This window comes from Scyliorhinus canicula, chromosome 6 (assembly GCF_902713615.1).
Source record: "Scyliorhinus canicula chromosome 6, sScyCan1.1, whole genome shotgun sequence".
NCBI classification, from domain to species: domain Eukaryota; kingdom Metazoa; phylum Chordata; class Chondrichthyes; order Carcharhiniformes; family Scyliorhinidae; genus Scyliorhinus; species Scyliorhinus canicula.
Genome location: NC_052151.1, coordinates 108,869,346 through 108,890,688, shown reverse-complemented (window position 1 = coordinate 108,890,688; position 21,343 = coordinate 108,869,346). Strand labels below are relative to the sequence as shown.

Here is a 21,343-nt window from a genome sequence, read left to right as displayed (position 1 = left end):
CACACCCCCCCACTGCGCTTACGAGAGCTAGCACGCCCAGATAGCTTGGTGGCCCCCATCCCTGGTGCCAGATAGTCTCCCACCTACTACTCCCTCCCCCCTCCTGTTCCCTCCCTCCCGCTACTGTTCCCCCCCCCCCCCCTCCCCCCCCCCCCCCCGCTCATACAAACAAACTCCAACATCAAACAATTCCCACACAATTGCCCAACAGAAAAACACCCAAGATCAAAAGAAGCACACCTCCATCCCCCAACAGTGCAAAAAACCTTAATTCACTCAGCTCTACCGCTGGTTCCAAATCAATGCAAACGGCATCACAAATATCTTAAATGAAACGCACAAACCTCTTTCATGAAATGCAAAACGAGAAACTTTTTACAAAAACCAGAGAAACAAAAAGAAAAAACAAAAACATGAATGTTGCAGCTAAGTTCAAAAGTTCTCAATCCATCACCAGCCCTTTCTTTTTTGCAAAGTCCAATCCCTCCTCAGGCGACTCAAAGTAGAAGTGCTGATCCCCCTGCTTGACCCAGATATGGGCTGGGTATAACAGTCCAAACTTCACCTTTTTCTTAAAAAGGATCGACTTGATCTGGTTGAAGCCTGCTCTCCTCCTGGCCACCTCCACATTCAGGTCCTGGTAAACCAGCAGGATGTGATTGTCCCATTTACAGCTCCCTGTCTGCTTGGCCCACTGTAGAACATGCTTCTTATTCGAGAACCTGTGGAATCTCACCACCATTGCCCTCAGGGCGTCTCCCATTCGCGGCTTCCTCGCGAGTGCTCTGTGAGTCCTATCCACCTCCAAGGGCCGGGAGAATGCCCCATTCACCAGCAGCTTCACAAACATGTCTTTGATGTATGCCCCAGTGTCCGTTCCTTCGAACCCCTCCGGGAGCCCGGCAATTCTTAGGTTCTGCCGGCGGGACCTATTTTCTAGGTCCTCCACCTTCTCCAGGAGTTTCTTCAGCTGGTCCCTCAGCATCCCCACCTCCAGCTCCACCGCTGTCTGATGTTCCTCCTGCTCAGCCAGCGTCTTCTTCACCTTCTGGATCGCCCGATCATGGGCATCCAATCTATGCTCCAACCGCTCAATCCACTCTTTTATCGGGTCCAAGCAGTCCCGTTTCTGCGTAGCAAAGCTTTCCTGAATGACTTGCATCAGCTACTCCATAGACTGCTGGGTCTACAAGCCACAGGTCCGAAGCTCCGCCGTGCTGTCTTCTGCTGCAGCTACAGCCCAAGTCTTCTCTATCTTTGTTTCTGCCCTTACAAACACTTCTAGTCCTTCTCTCCATGCACCGAAGTGCGAATTCAGTAAACAATTGACACGAACATCCATTTTACAATTCAAGTCCGGTAGAAAAATGGGGGAAAGGTCCGAAAGTCCAACCAGAGCGGGAGCCACCAAATGGACGACTTACTCCTTTATAGCCACCACCGGAAGACCCCACTGTCACTTTAACCATTTCCCGGGGCTGGTTTAGCTCACTGGGCTAAATCGCTGGCTTTTAAAGCTGATCAAGCAGACCAGCAGCACGGTTCAATTCCCGTACCAGCCTCCCCGGACAGGCGCCGGAATGTGGCGACTAGGGGCTTTTCACAGTAACTTAATTGAAGCCTACTCATGATAATAAGCGATTTTCATTTCATCATTTCTATCTTGATGGCCTCCTTAAGCTCCTGGAGTTCCTAAGTTAGGAACTCCCTCCATTCGTTCATCGGGGGAGGGGGGGTGGTGGAGGCCCTGTGTGTTGTTTTCGGTCCTTCCCGTTCAGATGTGGCAGTGGCCTCACCATCCCAAATGTTTGCCATCGCCTCAGTCCTCCTCTTCAGGCTTTCGCTGTCTTTGCCATCTTTACCGCCCCTGGTGTTGCTGCCGCTTGGCATGTCTTATCTTGATGGTATTGGAGGAGGGTGAGGGGGGTTTTTCTCCAAGTTTTACTGGGCTATTTTGAGTTTAAAGCACCTCAATTCAAGTTTCCAGGAGTAGAGCCACCTCTTGTGCATCCGCTCAGGACAACCCCATCATTGAAAGTCCGCCCAATGTCTTCTTGCATGATTTATTGCGCTGTCAGGTCGATCATGCGCCTGCTCAAACCATGTTAAATTCTGGTCCAAGTTTCTCACCCTTAAACTCATTGTGATATTCCATCAGCATGTGATCACTCTTCCCCAAAAGATCCTCTATTATGACATCATTAATTATTTTCTCATCATACATTGCAAAAAGTTTTAAATATCCTGTTACTGGTTGGTTCCACAATGTATTGTTCAGAAAAAAAACCGTCCTGAATGGACCAAGACCTCATTTCCAAGGCAATTTTTGCTTCTTTGATTAGGAGAAAGATTTAAATTGTCTTTGCTTATTGCAGTACCTGTTTTACCTGGCCCCAAAATTTTCAGATTTAGTTTCTGTATGATTGTGTAGCTACAGTTATGGGGGCCTGTTACAACTTCCGTTTATAACTTCTTCTCCTTGCTACCTCGTATGTCCACCAACTGATTCACTATCTTGATGCTCCGAGCCAAGATCCTTTCTCACTACTGTACTGAATTCATCCTTTATTTACAGAACTAAGCCTTCTCTATTTTAAAAATAAATTTATGGGATGTGGGCACCTCTGGCTAGGGCAACATCTATTGTCCATCTATGGTTGCCCTTGAGAAGGGCAATTATCCCTTTCCTTCCAAAATGTTAATTACCCTTTGGTATTTAGATTCCAGCCTTGGTCACATTGCGAATACATCTCTGTAATGTGTTAAAGATCCTGATCTTTATATTTGTGTCATCAATTCAACTCTCTTGTTATGAAACCACCCCTTCATCATTTCTCAATCAGTGCAGTTACTTCAAGTGTGCAAGCAACTCACCAATTACATTTTAGTGAGTCCCATTCATAAAAATAGCGCATACTGCTTCAATTAGGTGATTCCAGTTGGGTGAAATTGATCAATTCAAAGTTACTCCTAACGTCTCTCCACCCTGTTGTGCTTTTCTTTTCTATTTGGTTTTTCTGGGCTCTGTTCAAATTATGGCAATCAGTGAATTTGCCTTCTTTCTATGTTATCTATGTTGGAATGCTTAGAGTTGCCAAGTATCGAATGATACCACCACAAGTTTCAACCGGCTATAGATCAAAAAGCCAAACACCAGTGAGTTAGTTCAAGGTCAAGGGTACTTTATTTACACACAATTAGTCATGCAACATAAACACTACTAGTTAACTACAACTATCAACCATGACAACCTGTACTTAACTTCGGGTACCTGGCTTAGGTCAGAAAACAGTGGCCGCTGTTCAATTCTGGGGTAACTGCTGCTCAGCTGGGCTCATCTGTCTGGTAGTGGACGTTGAACTTAAACTCCCTTCTGATGTTGCTGTGATTGGCAATGGCCGTGACCGGGGTATCAAGGCCAAAAGAGAGCGAACATATGGCAAACTCTTCTTCCTATACTTGGGGGTTTTTCGCTCTCTTTTGGGCGGTCCTTCGATTTGGGCCTTACTAATTGGGTAATCCCTGATCACTCTATTCGATTCCTTAACCAATAAGTGAGCGGGGATCTGGATGTTTGGACGGGTCCCAAGCGGTCACTGACCCCGTTTTTGGGGTTTCCCTTGCGCAGGGAGAGGCGTTGAAATGTCTGGGACAGTCCCAGTTGCTGGAGTACCAGTCCTTTGTTTTAGTGAAGATGGGCCATCAAATGCTAATTGGCCCTATTACAATGCTAATTGGACGGAGTTTCGATACCATCTGGACTTTTGCTGGCAAATATGCATTTCAGGTTCTGAGCCTGCCTGAGTCTTGGCTTGTCCATTTTATCCGCCAGTTCCTCTGCACCTAGTTGGAAGTGGCCATCCTAGATGGCTACAACTCCCCCCCCCCCCCCCGCCGCCCCTCATCACTCCCACCCCGGCACTTCCATTCATTTCATTATTTAGCAAGCCAGTGTATATTCCAGTTCCAAATGAACCCATTGGTCTTTGTTCTCCATTACACCTCTAAGCACGGTGGCAGATATTCACATATCTATAATCAAGAATGCACAGAACAAATGAGTATGGATCAAGTGATAAACTTAGAGGAAAATGAAACTAAGAATGAAAGGATGTAGATTTTGGAAAGCTGAATGAATGTTGCTCTCTTTCAACAGGTGATAAAATACCGTGTCAGGATAAAACATACGGCATTACAAATTACAATACCATTGCAGAAATCCCATGTCAAAATCAGGCAGGGGTCATGAAGAGAAGATGTGGAAAGAATGGAAAGTATGAAGGGGAATTAGATTTCTGTGTATCAAAGGAAATCAACAACATTCTTAAGGTATGAATTGTAAAAGTAGAAACCACAGTCAGTGCTGTTCCAGTAAAATGTGCTGACAGCAAATTCATCATTGCTTTATTGTAACACAGTTGTTAGTTTAAACACATTTTGTTCAGGATCAAAATTCATACTTTTTTTGTTGGACCTGAAAATACAGAATTACAGAGTTAATTTGGACACTGAAGTTAGAATGCTGAATACGTAACTCAAAGCGATGCTTTATTAAGATTCTCCAATTCCTGTGCTGAAAAAGGCACTCCCAAGAGGAGCATCCTCTCCCAGTGAAGCTGCCCAACATTGAGGTACCAATCACTCAAAAACAGCTCTGCTGGTCAGAAAATGTAATTTGCTCGTCTGGCTCAATTGAGGTAGGAGACTCTCAGGAAACATCTGAGGGATGTGCTCAAAACATCTCTAATGTTATCATCCAGTTGATGTTATAACTGGATGAGAAGACCCCAGAACAGAACACTGCCTCAAAAGACCGTAACTGTGATAAAGCCAGGGGAGTCCAACGAGCTTCTTAAAGTCCTTTATTTCAGAAACAGCATCATACATGCACAGGGCTCAGTTACCTTTCACTGGGTCCTCATTCCATTTTAGCTGGCTCTACAGCTGCCTGCCTTTTATGCTAGTGCTGGGTTAACTCAGTCCAATTGAGCACGGGGAACAATCATCCCCAGCTGGATGAGTCCTGTGCAGGTTACTACGGGTTATTACAGTAACGTTTATTTTAAAAAATAAGACATGGAGGAAATTGTCACGGGACCACTAATTAGTTTCAACAACACCAAATTTTTTTAAATTAAATATGAAAAAATTGGATTATAATACAATTTGCCTTTATGTCCCCTCTTAGATTAACAATTATACACAGGTTTTAGGATTACAAAGAACATCTTAATCTACAATGGCCTCATCAACACAGTCCCTTTTCAGCACACAAAATGACTGTGGGCAAATACAATCTCCACTCTGAACCCCAGGTGAATATTTGTGAATGTCTCCTCCGATTTCCCCCTAAACGATTGCCACATGAGAGTTTCTAAACTCCACTCCCAAAAAACACACTTTTAAAATCTTGTTTCAGAATTTTGCTTTCTTGTATTGATTTGGATTCTGAAATTCAGACAAGCTTATCCAAACGACACTTTTGTACAAAGCCTCCGCTCCACTTATAACAGTGACACCAGTCAATTGCTTTAGCTCTTGATGCCCAGACTGTTGTGAAATGACAGTGGTCCTTTGATTTATTTATGAAGGATGCCGTCCGGTTTAAAATCTGGTTACTGCAATTGTTTCTTTAACTCAGAACACTTTGTTTATTCTTCCTTGAGTAATTCTTCTGAACAATACTTGCTGTTTGTGATTTATATAAATGATTTGGACTTGAATGTAGGACGGTTGATCGTTAAGTTCGCGGATGATGCAAAAATTCTTGCATGGTAAATAGTTAGGATAGCCTTAGATTACAGGAGGATATAGATGGGCTGGTCAGATTGCCTCATCAATGGAAAATGGAATTCAATCTGGATAAGTATGAGGTGATGCATTTGGGAAGAATAAACAAGGCAAGGGAAGACATGATGAACACAAGAAGCTGGGAAGTTTTGGATATACTAAAAGACATTAAGGTGGACAAGTCCCCAGGACCGGATGGGATCTATCCCAGGTTACTGAGGGAAGCGAGGGTCGAAATAGCTGGGTCCTTAACAGATATCTTTGCAGCATCCTTGAGCACGGGTGAGGTCCCGGAGGACTGGAGAATTGCTAATGTTATCCCTTTGTTTAAGAAGGGTAGCAGGGAAAATTCAGGGAATTACAGACCTGTGAGCTTGACGTCAGTGGTAGGCAAACTGTTGGAGAAGATACTGAGGGATAGGATCTATTCACATCTGGAAGAAAATAGACTTATCGGTGATAGGCAGCATGGTTTTGTGCAAGGAAGGTCATGTCTTACAAACCTAATAGAATTCTTTGAGGAAGTGACAAAGCTAATTGATAAGAGAAGGGCTGTAGATGTCACATACATGGACTTTAGTAAGGCGTTTGATAAGGTTTCCCATGGCAGGTTGATGGAAAAAGTGAAGTTGTATGGGGTTCAGGGTGTACTAGCTAGATGGATAAAGAACTGGCTGGGCAACAGGAGACAGAGAGTAGTGGTGGAAGGGAGTGTCCCAAAATGGAGAAGGGTGACTAGTGGTGTTCCACAGGGATCCGTGCTCGGACCACATTTGTTTGTGATATACATAAATAACCTGGAGGAAGGTATAGGTGGTCTGATTAGCAAGTTTGCAGATGATACTAAGATTGGTGGAGTTGCAGATAGCGAGGAGGACTGTCAGAGAATACAACAAAATATAGATAGATTGGAGAGTTGGGCAGAGAAATGGCAAATGGAGTTCAATCCAGGCAAATGCAAGGTGATGCATTTTGGAAGATCTAATTCAAGAGCAGACTATATGGTCAATGGAAGAGTCCTGGGGAAAATTGATGTGCAGAGAGATCTGGGAGTTCAGGTCCATTGTACCCTGAAGGTGGCAACGCAGGTTGATAGAGTGGTCAAGAAGGCATACAGCATGCTTGCCTTCATCGGACGGGGTATTGAGTACAAGAGTTGGCAGGTCACGTTACAGTTGTATAGGACTTTGGTTAGGCCACATTTGGAATACTGCGTGCAGTTCTGGTCGCCACATTACCAGAAGGATGTGGATGCTTTGGAGAGGGTGCAGAGGAGGTTCACCAGGATGTTGCCTGGTATGGAGGGTGCTAGCTATGAAGAAAGGTTGAGTAGATTAGGATTGTTTTCATTGGAAAGACGGAGGTTGAGGGGGGACCTGATTGAGGTATACAAAATTATGAGAGGTATGGACAGGGTGGATAGCAACAAGCTTTTTCCAAGAGTGGGGGTGTCAGTTACAAGGGGTCACGATTTCAAGGTGAGAGGGGGAAAGTTTAAGGGAGATGTGCGTGGAAAGTTTTTTACGCAGAGGGTGGTGGGTGCCTGGAACGCTTTACCAGCGGAGATGGTAGAGGCGGGCACGATAGCATCATTTAAGAGGCATCTAGACAGGTATATGAATGGGCGGCAACAGAGGGAAGTAGACCTTGGAAAATAGGAGACAGGTTTAGATAAAGGATCTGGATCGGGGCAGGCTGGGAGGGCCGAAGGGCCTGTTCCTGTGCTGTAATTTTCTTTGTTCTTTGATTTTTGAGTGCAAAGAATATGCAAATATGGGTCCTGAGCGAAAATATTGGACAAAGCCTGATCCCGCACAAGAGTTAGCTTGCATACTTGTCACAGATCCCCTCCAACACTGAGGCTGTGGCTGCAGTATCTACCATCTACAAGATGCAGCACAGCACTTTTTTGCCCTGAATCTATATCACAAAGGGGAAGAAGAACACCATGTTGCAGGCCCCACTTGGCTTGGACCAGGATTCCCATCACTCCCCTTTTTGGTTGGAGTCTACATGAACAAGTGATTTGTCTCACAGGTGCCTCTGTTGGCAACTCAGGAGAAATGGTCCTTGTACATGTGATTCTCAATCCTCCAATTTGTTATGTTTTGGAACCAAACCACATTATCTGATCCTAATGGTGAAATAGGTCCGTGGGTGGCACTGAATATCAATAAATGCAATGTTATGCATGTAGGTAGGCTGTATACCATATGACCTACGTGTAGAGCACATGTATTGCTACAAGGTTACAAATTATACAGCTAGACTGTAGTAAATGTAAATGGAGTATTAAGATGCATTGTTAAAATAATCTATTCTTTCAGTAAAGGTCCTGTTCAGTAAAGTTGAGAGTGAGGAGCAGATATGCTCCAAGTTAAAGACAGGGCTGAAAGGTGCAGATCTAGAAACATCAGCTTTGAGAAGGCAGAGATCCAAGGTGACACATTAATATGGCCTATGAAGCAATGGTATTCTGTTGGCACAGCTGGGCACCTGAGAGATTGTGCAAAAAGGAAGTTTTAATGTACATGGTGATCCAGTGGAGGAACATCAGAAGCTCAGATTTAAATACTGGAGCTGGATCTTTGCTGAAGACATCAAGAGAAAACGTTATTTGGGAGAAGAGTCCAAGGCATTTTGTTTGAAAGTGGTGATTGGAAACCATCATGTAGAGGACAGAGTTCCAGTGAGACTAGCTGACTCACAGTATAACAAGTGTCTGGGAGGAATGTTTGAGAAATTCCTTGGCATCTGTCACTTGGTATGGAGTGTCGGACCATATTTAGCCTATTGCTTTGCATGGACTGTGTACTGACTGAGAACATTAGAGTATAAGGTACATTGTGTAACTTGTGTTATCCTTACGAAGTAAAGGCATAGTGGAATGAAGAAGTAGTGTAAAATAGTTCATCTTTTGTCTATTACATGTTTTATTTTTATGATAAAGGTTCATCAGCTAACTCCTGTGACTCTGTTCAGTAGCCGCACTCCACATACCTAAAGAAAAATTAAAAGCTCGGATCTACCAAGCCGGTTCCATCCTGGGATCTGACCTGCCCAGAAGTTATATCAGCTGCAATCATGACACTCCCTCCACCAGATTGTGAAGACAAACATGTCTGTGAATTCGATAGATTAGGGAGAAGAAGGGGATAGACATATAATTTATAAAAAATAGAAGTAGCCCAGGTATCAGGGAAACTTTCTTTTCATAGAGAGGGACAGATCTTTGTAGAAAATTGCCCACATACAGCATGATGACAGATTCATTGCAAGTTACCTCTACATGTGAGGTAATGCATTTTGGAAGGTCTAAAACAGGTGGGAAATATATAATAAATGACAGAACCCTTAAGAGTATTGACAGAGGGATCTGGGTGTGCAGTTCCACAGATCACTAAAAGTGTCAATGCAGATGGAGAATGTAGTTAAGAAGGCATACAACATGCCTGCCTTCATTGGCTGGGTCATTGAGTATAAAAATTGGCAAGTCATGCTACAGCTGTGTAGAACTTTAACTAGGCTATGCTTGGAATATGAAAATGAAATGAAAATCGCTTATTGTCACGAGTAGGCTTCAAATGAAGTTACTGTGAAAAGCCCCTAGTCGCCACATTCCGGCGCCTGTTCGGGGAGGCTGTTACGGAAATCGAACCGTGCTGCTGGCCTGCCTTGGTCTGCTGTCAAAGCCAGTGATCTAGCCCTGTGCTAAACAGCTGTTCAATTCTGATCGCCACACTACTAGAAGGATGTGGAGGATGTGGAGAGGGCACAGAACAGATTTACCAGGCTGTTAACTAGTCTGGAGGGCATTAGCTATGAGGAGAGGTGGAGTCTGCACATCCTCCCCGTGTGCGTGGGTTTCCTCTGGGTGCTCCGGTTTCCTCCCACAGTCCAAAGATGTGCAGGTAAGGTGGATTGGCCATGCTAAAATTGCCCTTAGTGTCCAAAATTGCCCTTAGTGTGGGTGGGGTTACTGGGTTATGGGGATAGGGTGGAGGTGTGGACCTTGGGTAGGGTGCTCTTTCCAAGAGCTGGTGCAGACTCGATGGGCCGAATGGCCTCCTTCTGCACTGTAAATTCTATGATAAACTTGGTTTGTTTTCACAGGAATGATGGAGGTTGAGGGGCGATCTGATAGAGGTCTACAAAATTATGAGGGACATAGACAGAGTGGAAAGTCAGAAGCTTTTTCCCAGGGTGGAATAGTCAATTACTCAAGGACATACATTTAAGGTGTGAGGGGCAAAATTTGGAGCAGATGTGCAAGCATAGTTTTTTTTACAGAGGGTAGTGGGTGCCTGGAAGTCGCTGTCGGGTGGTGGAAAGAGGTACGACAGTGACATTTAAGGGGCGTCTTGACAAATACATGAATAAGATGGGATAGAGGGATATGGGCCCGGGAAGTGTAGACGGTTTTAGGTTAGACAGGCACCATGGTCGGCGCAGGCTTGGAGGGCTGAAGGGCCTGTTCCTGTGCTGTACTTTTCTTTGTTCTTTGTTTGTATTTGAAAGAGGTGAATTTTTGTCTCTAACTGAAATTGTAACGAAGGAAGGTAGAGTGTTAGATAATGTGTCTCATACTCACTGCGTTCTCCTGAAACTTATTTTGATTACTTTGTGCATTTGTGAGCCAGAGAGGAATTGACCAGATTAATCTCCCTGAATTACCATAGAGTTTTTAAAAGCTATTCCAATGGATTATATGACTGTTGGTGAGAATGGAGAGATTGTGATAGTCAGTTACATCATAAATCAATGGATTATATGCAATTTACCTGTTTGTCTTTTCCAGTCCATCAGTTTTATGTGATCCTGTAATCCTTCCTAATTTCATTTTTCAGGAGGTAAACTCCACCAATTTGGAGACTATTTTTTCGAATCTTCTTCAACAATTATCCAATGCCACAAATGTGGTCAACATAAGCACCCCTGGCAATGTTGAAGCTGTGGTTACCATTCTGACACTAATTTCAAATGTAAATGCCACTGTTAATGAAACAGATATGGAGGTAAGAAACAACATTTGATAGAAATGGTTCTGAGCCTAACTCTTTCTGCATTTTCTCTCTTCAATGTGAAAGTGAAGTTTAGTGTCACAGAGTCATAATTTCATAGCACAAAATGAGGCCCTAGAGCCCATTGTGACTGTGCCGGCCATCAAACACCTATTCAAGTCTCATTTTCCAACTCGTGGTCCATAATCCTATATGTTATGATGTTTCAAGTGCTCAACTAAATGCTTCTTAAATGTTGAGTATTCTCACCTCCACCACCTGTGTTGTTCTCTGCTTTGCTTTACCTGGATGGCTTGGGTGCATAGTGTTGAACAAAGACCAACAAGCTTTGTTAACGAACAAAACTAATTTATCAACACTACTATTCTCAGATTTGCACGCATCCCTAAAGTATAAGGTTACTAAATTAAACTATGATATCTCCAACTACAGAACTCTCAAATACACAACTGATCTCTCTCATGCCTGAATACCTTCTTCATCTTCTACCCAGAATCCCAGAAGTTACATGAAATATATACATATATAACATATATATATAACTGTTCTGTGGTTCCCTCTAGTGGTAAGAAGCATTATTATTAACTTGTTAACTCATTCCATCCCAGTCAATTTACATATCATGACATCCCCCTTTCTTTGAAGATGTTTAGAAATTCTACAAACATGTGTATAGTAAAAACATTGTATGTTCTTTATATGTAATTACTTACTGATATTGTACAATAGTTAACTTTTTGTTAACTTTTTTATAGTCCACAAATTGAGTCTGTACTCAGTCTTCACTATGTCGTGTGGTACATAACCAGCAAGTGATCAGTTCCATCGATCAGGTTGTCAACTAGTTGAACCACCTTTTTGCCTGACGAATTCTTTTTTCTATGCTTGTGGTGTTGATTTTGTGTCTCCTATGCCCCCCAAAATGGTTTGCTTTCTGTTTTTGTAGCAAGGACCAACTCTGTTGGAATGGCATTTCTTCCTTCTTCGTTTCTTCCTGGCATCAGCACCATCATACCTAAATTTGGTATGGTATACACACACATCTGTCTATGTTATCACGAATGGTAGATGTTTTTCACATATTTCACATACCGTCCTGCAGTCCCTTGTTCAGTTGCCATCTGGATTGCTTTCTATACTGCATGGTTTGTCAAATGTGACTGCAAGTCCGAACACATTGTTTCCATTAAATGCAATGCATTGGTTAGTTGTCCTTTGGTTTCAAAGTCATACCGTAGAGTAAATTCTGTTGTTCTGTAGTTACTCTTTGTGTTCTCAAGATCACTTCCTTTTGACTTATCTGATTCATTTTCAAACTTTTTACTATCAGTTTCCTTTAGATTATCTGATGTACCCTTGAGTTACATAGAACAGTACAGCACAGAACAGGCCCTTCGGCCCTCGATGTTGTGCCGAGCCATGATCACCCTACTCAAACCCACGTATCCACCCTATACCCGTAACCCAACAACCCCCCCCCCCCCCCCAACCTTACATTTTTAGGACACTACGGGCAATTTAGCATGGCCAATCCACCTAACCCGCATATCTTTGGACTGTGGGAGGAAACCGGAGCACCCGGAGGAAACCGGAGCACACACGGGGAGGACGTGCAGACTCCACACAGACAGTGACCCAGCCGGGAATCGAACCTGGGACCCTGGAGCTGTGAAGCATTTATGCTAACCACCATGCTACCATGCTGCCCAATTTCTTTGTGCTTCTCATCTGGAGTCAACGTCTCCAAGATGTCTTCATTTTCTTGTTGGCTGCTAACAATTGATGTGCTCTTAATTGATCTGTTCACTCTTGCACTTTCATTGTCAGCCTCTGTACAGTCCAGCTGAGATCTGTCAGTCTCGCTGTTGTCCTGCACAGCTTGTTCTACTTGGGATCACTTTATCACTAGTCACAAATAAACTAGATAGACCTTCATAGTCTTCTTCTTCTGGCTCAGCATCTGTTTCTTTACTGCCCTCATCGGATGATTGCAGCATCATATCTCATGGCCAGTTACAATGATCCTCTGTCTTCATGCTGTATGGAACGTACAGTCATTTTTTAGAATTAGAATTAGAATTAGAACAGTACAGCACAGAACAGGCCCTTCGGCCCTTGATGTTGTGCCGAGCAATGATCACCCTACTTAAACCCACGTAACCCGTATACCCGTAACCCAACAATCCCCCCATTAACCTTACACTACGGGCAATTTAGCATGGCCAATCCACCTAACCCGCACATCTTTGGACTGTGGGAGGAAACCGGAGCACCCGGAGGAAACCCACACACACACGGGGAGGACGTGCAGACTCCACACAGACAGTGACCCAGCCGGGAATCGAACTTGGGACCCTGGAGCTGTGAAGCATTGATGCTAACCACCATGCTACCGTGAGACAATGAGGTTCAGGGCTTCACACACATTCGCTCCCAATATGGATTCTCACTTTGTGCCCACAGTCGTGAATTGCACAATGTGACTTTGGTTGTGCATCCATGCTTCTAGGTCACATACCCACTAGCGTTTCAATCACATTTCCAGTATAGGCAATCAGCCTTTTCTGTCATCAAAAATTATGGGTTGAACTCTCAGGCAGTTCAAATCGCAAAGGCTGAGGAAATTGGCACTCATTACCATAACGAGCTTGCATTTGATTAATGTGGCATTCAGCATCACTGGAATTGTCTATTGGTCTAGATTTGGAACAATTGTGATTATGTTTATTTTTTCAGCATCCGAAATTTCCTTGATGTTTGTCTATACTTTCAATTATATCCATATATAATATATCTTCCTTTGGTGAGCCCCACAAAGAAATCAGCACGAGTTTGTAAAGTCAGATATACAGCAGCAGTAGTAGCACTTCCCTACTGCTTCACTTCTTTAGCTAGCACCACACTGGTCAGCTCTATTTATGCAGGTGAAACTGCTAATGATTTCTCCGCCCCTCTCCCCCCCGCATTGGGGGGGCTCGTACTCGGGATACCCATTTGTCCCCAGCCAAGAGTATTCAGGCAGGTTAGAACATCCCTCCACCCCAAAGTCCGAGGAATCCACCGAAGACCTTGGCAAAGGAGGACGTCGGACTCGTTTTACATCGGCCGGACATCATTCGCATGAGGCGCTGGATCGGGTGCGTGTAACGAGAAGGTGAACTGTGCTTCTGAGATGAATGGGATAACGTGGCCGTCGGACCGAGGACTCCTTCTCGGAGGCATCCTATGTGTCCATCTCGGAGTCGGAGTCGGAAACCTCCATCATCTCGCCGTCCGTAGCTCCGTGGGATTCTGCAATGACCCAAGCAGGCAGTGAATGCGGCGCCAGAGGGAGATCTCGAGAATGAACCTGCACTGTGTCTGAATTCGGTGGTCGCTGTGGCTGGAGAAGTGATCTCCAGGGGCGGGGAATCTGTGGAAGAAGCGATCATTCTAGACCGAACATAATCTAAATGCTTGCGTTGAGTACGACCCTGGACTTGTACCTGGCAAGAGATTGGGCCCGTTCGTCGAAAGATAATGCCGGGACCCACTGGGCACCACAAGCAAAATTACAAACAAACACCAGGTCACCAGGCGCAAACTGCCGGATCAGCCGATGCCGAGAAGGGCCAAGCTCCTACCGTTCCTGAGTTTGGCATCCTTTTACGCCACTGTCTGGGAAAACCATGCTGAGGAGGGTACTAAGCCTCTGGCCCATTAAGAGTTCCACGGGAGTTACTCCAGTCACTACATGTGAAGTGGTCCAATAAGAATACCAAAAAAATGAGACAGTCTAATGTCTGTGCACCCAGGAGACTGTTCCTTGACATCCATTTTGAAGTTCTGTACTGCGCACTCTGCCAACCCAGATTGGCGCTGATATGGCATATGCCATTCATCTTCATAAATCCCGCAAACTCCTCACTTGGGAAAGGACTGCCATTGTCTGTGACAAGCACCTCGGGGAGGCCATGCATGTTGAAAGACAAATGCATCTTCTCGATCATTGCATGGGACGTTGTCCCTCCCATCTTATGTACCTCTAGCCATTTTGATTGGGCATCTATTAATAAAAGGAACATGGATCCTTGAAAAGGGCCGGCAAAATCCGCATGCAAGCGCGCCCAATGCCGCCCAGGCCATTCCCAGTGATGTAGGGGCATGACCACCGGAAGCTTCTGATGCTCTTGGCAAATGAAGCAGTATTGGGCCACCTTCTCAATGTCAGTGTCGAGGCCTGGCCACCAGACAGAACTCCAGGACAGCATCTGTATTTTGGTCACACCCGGATGACCATTGGGGAGGTCCTGTAGTATCAGCTCCTGTCCATTATCTGGAACGACCACACGCATCCTCCACAAGAGGATACCATCTGCCACCCTAAATTCCGACAGCTTGGAGAAAAATGCCCACAACTCACCTGGGAGCTGTCTATGCGGCCCACCATACAGGACTATGTGCCTAACCTTTGATAGGATTAGATCTGTCTGGGTCCACTCACGGATCTGTGACGCCGTGACAGGCAAGGAGTCCAGAAAATTGAGGATTGCACCCACCTCACCGGACCTGGGGGTCAACATGGGACCGGTCGACAAAGGCAATCAGATCAGTGCATTGGCATTCGCTATCTGGTTGTTGGTAAAGAATACCTGTAGGCAGCGAGCAGAAAAGCCCAGTGCTGGATGTGCGGAGGCATTGGGTGGAATGGGCTTATACTCTCTGAAAAGTCCAAGCAGAGGCTTATGATCAGTCAAGATAGTGAAGTGGTGGCCAAACATATACTGGTGGAAGCGTTTCACCGCAAAGACCACTGCCAGGCCCTCCTTTTCAATCTGCGTGTACGCCTTTTCCGCTGCAGTCAATGTGCGGAAAGCGAAAGCTATCGGCTGCTTGGCTCCGTTCTCCATTTTGTGGGACAGGACGGTTCCAATACCATACGGGGATGCATCACACGTGATAAGCAAAGGATTTGTAGTTTTATAGTGGGTTAGTATCCTGGATGATGCCAATTGTTGCTTCACCTGCCAAAAAGCATTTTCTTATGGCTGACCCCAAATCCAGAAGTGATTCTTCTTCAACAGCAGGTGCAATGGGGCCAGCACAGTTGTCAGATTGGGGAGAAACTTCCCGGAATAGTTTACAAAGAAGAGAAAAGAACGAAGATGCGAAGGGTCTGTCAGGGTGGGGGCCTATGGAATTGGGCTCATCTTCTCCGTGACGGGATGCAAACCTTTGCGGCCCATCCGATAACCGAGGTACATCACTTCCTTCACCTGAAAGACACACTTTGCACGATGTAAACGGACGCAGCCTCCAAATTATCCAAATGTTCCTGCTCCAAAAGTCCCGTAATTAAAACATCTTCTAAGTAAACAGTGACCTGTAGCAAACCTCTCAATGCTCTCCATGACGCGTTGAAAAATAGAGCAAGCAGAGGACACGCCAAAAGGAAACCATTTATACTCACATGTGTATTGATAGTTACATATGGCTGGGAGGCAGGATCCAACTCCAGCTGCAGGTAGGTATGACTCATATCCAATTTCGTGAATGAGAGTCCATCTGCAAGCTTCGCGTAGAGATCTTCTATGAAGGGCATTGGATATTGGTCGAGCCGGGAAGCCGTATTCACTGTAAGTTTATAGTCGCCGCACAAGCAAACTGTGGCATCTGGCTTCATTACCGGTACAACTGGCGCTGCCCAGTCGGCGAAACAGACGGGCCTGATAATACCCAGAGACTCCAAATGAGTAAGCTCTGCTTCTACTTTTTCAAGCAAGCATGTCCAGAAATAGAGCGGCGTGGCTTCCGGGTCAACCTGAACACAGGCTACGGGCCCCTTTTATGATCAGTCCTATTACCTCCAGAACATGTTTGAAGAATGTGCTGCCATTCCAGCTGCAAATGGCACAACCAGTCCCGACCCAACAGGCAGGCCCCATGGCGGCGCACCACAGTAAGTGGGAAACATCCCTCCTGGTGTCCATTAGCAAGAGGGTTCATTGTAGTTCCAGTAATGTCCAATGGTTCCCCCGTATAGGTGGCCAACCTGGTCTGTGTATTGGTTAATGTAAGGATCTGTATACTCTGCTTGATGTGGGCGAATGTCTTCTGGACAATCACTGAGACCACTGCGCCAGTGTCCAACTCCATCTCAAGCTGGTGACCATTGACCCTCACCTTAATGGGGGCCACCATTGAGCTGCCACACAATGTAGATGCAGGCAGTCATCCTCCGTCCCCACATCTTCAGGCGTAGTACCCTCAGGTTCATACAAATGGAAAGTATGGCCCCTGGGCTGGCCCCTGTTTCTGTCAGAGCGACGGCGCCCCCAGGACCGGCGTCCATGACAGGGCTGCGCCAAGTCCGACACTGACATGGCTCCTCATCCATAAGTTCTGAAGAAGGCTCCCTTTGGGGAGGAACGTCTTCGATCCTGATGTTGCCCCACCCAAAATACACCAGGGGTGAGGAGGGATGCTTTCGGAAGGTTGGGGTTGCGCACCAAGGCATGGACCTCCATTCCCTGTAGCTCCTCCTCTCCCCGTTCTGCGCTCACTCAGGACAATACTATCTGAATGGCTTGTCAATGCCGGCTCGGCTAACAACTTCCTCTGGGTGGCCGCGTGTTGATGCTGCAAACCAAACAATCTCGTAACATTTCTGACAAAGCCTCACCATAGTCACAGTACTCCACAATCCTGTGTCACCTGGATAAAAACTCAGCAAGAGATTCTCCGGGGGTCCTCTCTGCGTATTAAACCAGTAACGCTGGACGATCGTGAACGGGGCTGGGTTAAAGTGTCAGGTATGGCAGGGTGTGTAAGGCTTATAATCACTCCAAATGTATGCAGGCAGGCCACAGGCGGTTAGCAAAATGACCACCTGGCTTTCGTTTTTGATTTTCGCCCGGAAGTAGTAACGCATCCGTTGTGCGTACTGGTTCCAACTTTCCAGCGCAGCATCAAAGACATCCAAATGTCCGTGGGCATGGTGCAACAGAAAAAGAAACTTCCAACCTGTATCCAACAAATGTCCAAGGAGATAGCTTCAGCAGCGCAGACAGCTATCCAACTTTAACCTTGCCGCCAGTTTTGTGAGGACCACAAAGAATCCAGCACAGGTTTCATAGAATTTACAGTGCAGAAGTAGGCATTCAGCCCATCGAGTCTACACCGGCCCCAGAAAGAGAACCCTATCTAAGCGAACACCTCCATCCTATCCCCGTAGCCCAGCAACCCCACTGACATTTTGGACACTACGGGGCAATTTAGCATGACTGACTTGCACATCTTTGGACTGTGGGAGGAAACTGGAGCACCCACAGACACGGGGAGAACATAAAGACTCCGCGCAGACTCTGCAGAGACAGTGACCAAAGCCGGGAATCAAACCCGGGTCCCTGGCATTGTGAAACAACAGTGCTAACCACTGTGCTATCGTGCTGCCCCCCCCACTCCCCCCTCACTGGGGACATTTGTAGAGTCAAAAGAAATGATTTTATTTACAATTACATATATACAGAAGCAGTAGTAGCACTTCCCTACTGCTTCACCTCTCGAGCTAATACCACACTGGTCAGCTCTATTTATGCAGGTGAAACTGCTAATGATTTCTCCGCCCTCCCCCCACCCCACCCCATTGGGGGAGCTCATACTCGGGATACCCAATTGTCCCTCCCCAGCCAATAGTATTTAGGCAATCTAATTCATCTTCTATGATGTTGAGTTTATCTTCTTTATTTTTAGATTTGTGAAAATTTTCATCTTGTTTCATGCTGAAAACTGCTTGTTTAATGCTGCCATCGCGTTGTTCAGCTGTTGGTTGAAATATAATCCCTGTTCTGCATTGCGAGGCAAAATGGTTTAACTTGTCACACTTTAAACACAGAATGCTGGGCACTCTTTCTTTAATTTGGCACGGCCACATCGCGTGTACCTCATCACGCTCGTGGTGTCATGCGCAACTTGTCATGCGCATGCGCAGAATGGTCGACTTGCTGAATGCATTGTTTTTCCCAGTGCGCCTACGCAATATGGTCGTGCGCATGTGTAGATGGTCAACTTCCAGATCGTGTTGTTTTTTTCAAGAGTGCATGCACAAACTGGTCATGGGCATGTGTAGAGCGGTATCCATCCAGGATGTGCTGTCTTTTCAAGCGTGCCTGCTCAAAACGGTCTTCTGTAATGCACTGATTTTTCAGCTGTGCCACAGCTTCAATGGCGTTAATCACATTGTCCACTTTTGCACCACTTTCCTGAGATTGTTCGGAGTATCTACTTTTAGTTACTTTGCTCACACGGCTCATTTTAATAGAATCTTCTAGCATTACTTTTTGTTGCCTTTGCAATCGTTCAAGCAGCGTTTCATTTCTTTTAAGCTTCCAATGCCTATAAAATTTTTCAATTACCACATTAAACTTATTTTTATCAACTTAATTCTCAAAGTGGAATGAGTGATACAATTCTATAGCCACTGGTACAGCCACATTTTGTAACAGCGTAATCTTTTGCTTCTCGCTTCAAGGTTTAAGGCTGAGGGGTACTGTTCAATTTTCCAATTCACATCTACTTTGCCTGATGTCCTGAATGGTTTGGAGTTTACAGACCTTCCATGAAGCTCCAACTCGGTATTTCTCTATCAACGCTGCTGCATGTTGCATTCGGAGTCTGGTTGAGATTTATTTTTCCACAAGTTTTTTTTTCTTTTTCTTTAAACGGAGATTTTTTCTTTCTCCCTTTAACCTTACTATTCTACTTTAGGAACCACTCCTTGGTACCATGTGTTGTTCTCTGCTTTGCTTTACCTGGATAGCTTGGATGCGTAGTGTTGAACAAAGAACAACAAGCTTTGCTAACTAACAAAATTAATTTATTAACACTACTACTATAAGATTCATTTGTATTCCTAAAGTATAAGGTTACTAAATTATACACAACTGATCTCTCTTATGTCTCAATACCTTCTACCTCTTCCAACCAGAATACCCTACGTCACATTATATATATATATATATATACGACTGTCCTGTGGTTCCCTCTAGTGGTAAGAAGCATTATCATTAACTTGTTAACTCTTTACATCCCAGTCAATATACATATCATGACACCACCATTCAGGCAATGAGTTCTGGATTCCCACCATCACCTGGGTGAAACAGATTTTCCTCAAATCCCCTCTAAATCTCCTATCTGCCCTATCTAAGTCCTTCATAATTTTGTGCACATCACTCAGTTCCCCCCTCAGCCTTCTCTGTTTTAAGGAAAACAACCGCTGATCTAGCCTCTCGTCACAGCTTCAGCTAAAATGCTCCAGTCCAGGCAACAGCCTTGTGAATCGCCTCGACAGTATTTCAAGTGCAAGCACATTCTTCCTTTGCGTGGTGACCAGAACTGCACACAGCACTCCAGATGTGGTATCACGAGCATTTTGTTCAGCTCCATCATAACCACTCTGCACTTGTATTCTATGCCTCGGTAAATAAAGGAAGATATCCCATTTGCTTTATTAACCATCTCATCTACTGTCCTGCTGCCTCAGGGATCTTTGCACATGCACCCCAAAACCAAACTGGTCCTCTGCACTTCCTAGCATCCTGCCTGTATATTTCCTTGCCTTGTTAGTCCTCCCAAAATAGAACATAGAACAGTACAGCACAGAACAGGCCCTTCGGCCCTCAATGTTGTGCCGAGCCATGATCACCCTACTCAAACCCACGTATCCACCCTATACCCGTAACCCAACAACCCCCCCCTTAACCTTACTTCTTATTAGGACACTACGGGCAATTTAGCATGGCCAATCCACCTAACCCGCACATTTTTGGACTGTGGGAGGAAACCGGAGCACCCGGAGGAAACCCACGCACACAGGGGGAGGACGTGCAGACTCCACACAGACAGTGACCCAGCCGGGAATCGAACCTGGGACCCTGGAGCTGTGAAACATTTATGCTAACCACTATGCTACCCTGCTGCCCCTAATGCTTCACCTCACACTTTTCAGGGTTAAATTTCATTTGGTACCATCCTGCCTATCTGACCGGCCTATCTATATCATCGTGGAATCACCATCTACCACACCTATTTTCATGTCATCTGCGAACTTACAGATCATACCTCCCATATTTGTATCTAGATCATTAATGTACACTACAAACAGCAAGCGACCCAGCACCGATCCCTGTGGTAAACTACTGGACACAGGATTCCAGTCATATAAATAATCTTTGACCAACGCCCTCCGCTGCCCACCACTAAGCCAATTTTGAATCCAATTTGCCAAATTTCTTTGGATCCCATGGACTCTTACTATCTTCGCCAGTCTCCCGTGCGGGACCTTGTCAAAAGCTTCCTTGTCAACATGCATTGCTCACATAATCACTTTTTGTGTAACAAAATGAACTTAATACTTCACCTTTGTAATCTGGTTTAACCCTTCAGACTGTTGGATGTAAGGAAATAAATTTGTTAGGCCTTAGCCTTGTTTATATCACCTATTTTCTCTCAATGGAAAGTGATAATAAATTCAGACCAACATCTCTCTGAGA

At 45.1% G+C, this 21,343-nt stretch overlaps 1 protein-coding gene across 1 annotated transcript in view; it reads left to right on the top strand.

Moving 5' to 3' along the window:
* The window catches only part of LOC119966825 (adhesion G-protein coupled receptor F1-like), a 79,874-nt gene extending 68,859 nt beyond the window's left edge, over positions 1–11,015 (top strand). Inside the window, exons 8-9 of the mRNA XM_038798797.1 lie at positions 4,157–4,329; positions 10,638–11,015. Coding sequence (XP_038654725.1) covers positions 4,157–4,329; positions 10,638–10,823 — 359 coding nt within the window. The 3' untranslated portion in view covers positions 10,824–11,015. The remainder of the gene's footprint in view (positions 1–4,156; positions 4,330–10,637) is intronic.
* Positions 11,016–21,343: the final 10,328 nt, after the last annotated feature.